This window comes from Mus pahari, chromosome 8 (genome assembly GCF_900095145.1).
Source record: "Mus pahari chromosome 8, PAHARI_EIJ_v1.1, whole genome shotgun sequence".
NCBI lineage: Eukaryota > Metazoa > Chordata > Mammalia > Rodentia > Muridae > Mus > Mus pahari.
This window is the reverse complement of record NC_034597.1, coordinates 41037530-41040042: the sequence shown is the minus strand read 5'-3', so window position 1 is coordinate 41040042 and position 2513 is coordinate 41037530. Positions and strand designations below refer to the sequence as shown.

Genomic DNA, 2513 nt, shown 5'->3' with positions numbered 1-2513 from the left:
CTGGCTGTCCTGGAACTCACTTTGTAGACCAGGCTGGCCTTGAACTCAGAAATCTGCCTGCCTCTGCCTCCCAAGTGCTGGGATTAAAGGCGTGCATCACCATGCCCAGCTAGTTTAATACTTTTTAAAAAAACATATGAAAACCTATAAATCACAAAAAGAAAGTATGAGCATTTTCTTTTTCACTTGGCATTTTCCCAGAGCTGGTTTTAGACACAACATTGTCCCTTCTGGGCATAGAGCTTCTACTCTAGTGAGAGTGGGTAGGAGGGACAGGAAGCAGTTAGAATGCTGGAAGTGGAGGGTAACTACTCTTTTATAGAACATAGCAGTTCATTATTAACATTTGCTTTTCAGTTTAATATTATTAGAATTCTGCTATGTATGGTACATGCAGGCAAGCAATAAGTACTTTCTCATAATTTTTCATTTTTGTTTAATTTAACGTACTTAATCCAGTTTAATTTTTCTTACACTAGGTTGCTTGATACTCTTGGCTTGGAGAAAAACAAAACCAGCTCTGATGTGTCACGATTTGTGCTTCTGGGCCTGTCGTCTTCCTGGGAGCTCCAGTTGTTTCTCTTCTTCACATTTTTGTTGATTTACGTGGTTATTGTCCTGGGAAACCTTTTGATAGTGATGGTCGTCCAGGCTGATGCTCACCTCTTCCAGTCACCCATGTACTATTTTCTAAGCCATCTATCTTTCATTGACCTCTGCCTGAGCTGTGTTGCTGTACCCAAAATGCTAGGAGATTTCCTACGGAAGGAGAAGACAATATCTTTTTCAGGATGCCTGGCCCAGGTATTCTTTCTTCACTTTCTTGGAGCCAGTGAGATGTTCCTGTTGACTGTTATGGCCTATGATAGGTACGTTGCCATATGCAACCCTTTGCACTACCTGACGGTCATGAATAGCCACCTGTGTCTTCGGTTGGTGTTTGGCTGCTGGTGTGGAGGTTTCATTCACTCTGTCACACAGGTCATGATTGTCATTCAGCTGCCTTTTTGTGGTCCCAATGAACTAGACAACTTCTACTGTGATGTCCCCCAGGTTGTCAAGCTGGCCTGCATGGACACTTACTTGGTTGAGGTGCTGATGGTCTCTAACAGTGGCATATTGTCTCTTGTCTGCTTCTTGGTCCTGCTCTTCTCCTATGCTCTCATCTTGATCACTCTGAGAACTCACCTCCACCGGGGCCAGAGCAAGGCACTGTCCACCTGTGCTTCTCACTTGATGGTGGTCAGCCTGATCTTTGTACCTTGTGTATTCATTTACTTGAGGCCTTTCTGCACCTTCTCTGTGGATAAGGTAGTCTCTGTGTTTTACACAGTGATCACACCTATGCTGAACCCCCTCATCTATACACTCAGAAATGCAGACATGAAGCAAGCAATAGAAAAGCTGAGAAAGAAGCAAGTGACATCCCACTGCTTTGTTAAAGGATGATGATAAAGAATGTCAAAGTGCATTAAAAGTGTATGCTCTCTTAAAATGTTTGTACTTTAATCCATGCATATGTGAAAGCCATTTTGGAGACTTGGTATCAAATAGAAGACAGCATCAAATTATAAAACATTACATGCAATAATAGTTGTGAGACATAGTTGGCTTTCTTGGATGTTAATATGAGACATTACTCAGGAGCATTTACTGGCTGACAAAGGATCTGCATTAATTTCATGATAGGGCCAGAGAATACCTGGAAAGATTAATTCTCTTTGCTTCTGTCTCCAACATGTTTTCATTTCATTAATTTATTTTCCTACTTTATTTTAATTCAAATGGCAAAAGATATGATATCCCTTTTTGTCTTCCCTGCTAACAGTTCCTGCTGTAAGGACACACCTGCTGCTGATGTTTTTGTAGTACTGAAGTAGTGCCAGTTCCTCTTGTCCACTCTCCAGCAAAGCCTGAAACCCCTAAAATCCCTCTGCACAGTGCTCAAAGGGAATTATTTTTCTGCACTGCCAAATTTTAAAAGCCCATATCAATCTGATAAATGTTTACATGTGTGAAGGTAGGAACATTTGGGTGGTGGGAGGTACCAGCCTTCTTTTATCTGTGGTAGAGTCTTCTTTAGAAGCAACATCCTCTTTTACATGGAGTACAAGTTGATGTGGTTCAGCTAATCATAATGTTTAATTCTAAAGAAGAGATAGAAGAAAAACAAACTGTGTTTTAAAGCCCCTTCCCTACTTTTGAGGTACTTAAGTTATAACCTCTGAATTACAAAGATACTTTGAGTCACAGGCAGTATTGTTTACTTCATTTCTTAGAAATGATCTCAGGGCTGTTAAATAACCTGCTTGATACTAGTTACAAAATAGCATAATCAATGGCATCATTTAAATGCAATAAAGATATCTTCAGAAGCACCAAAACACATCCCTGTCCTATTAAGGAAAGGAAGCTCTGCACTTCCCTTGTTTAAGGAGTGAGCTCCACAGTTTGATGTTTCTCTCTCTCTCTCTCTCTCTCTCTCTCTCTCTCTCTCTCTCTCTCTCTCTCTC

The 2513-nt window shown here is 40.8% G+C and overlaps 1 protein-coding gene across 1 annotated transcript; it reads left to right on the top strand.

Annotated features, from left to right (window-relative positions):
* Window positions 1-384: 384 nt before the first annotated feature.
* Window positions 385-1449, top strand: LOC110325022 (olfactory receptor 4Q3). The gene is given in 1 exon segment (XM_021202824.1): window positions 385-1449. A coding segment is annotated over 1 exon segment (1065 nt).
* Window positions 1450-2513: the final 1064 nt, after the last annotated feature.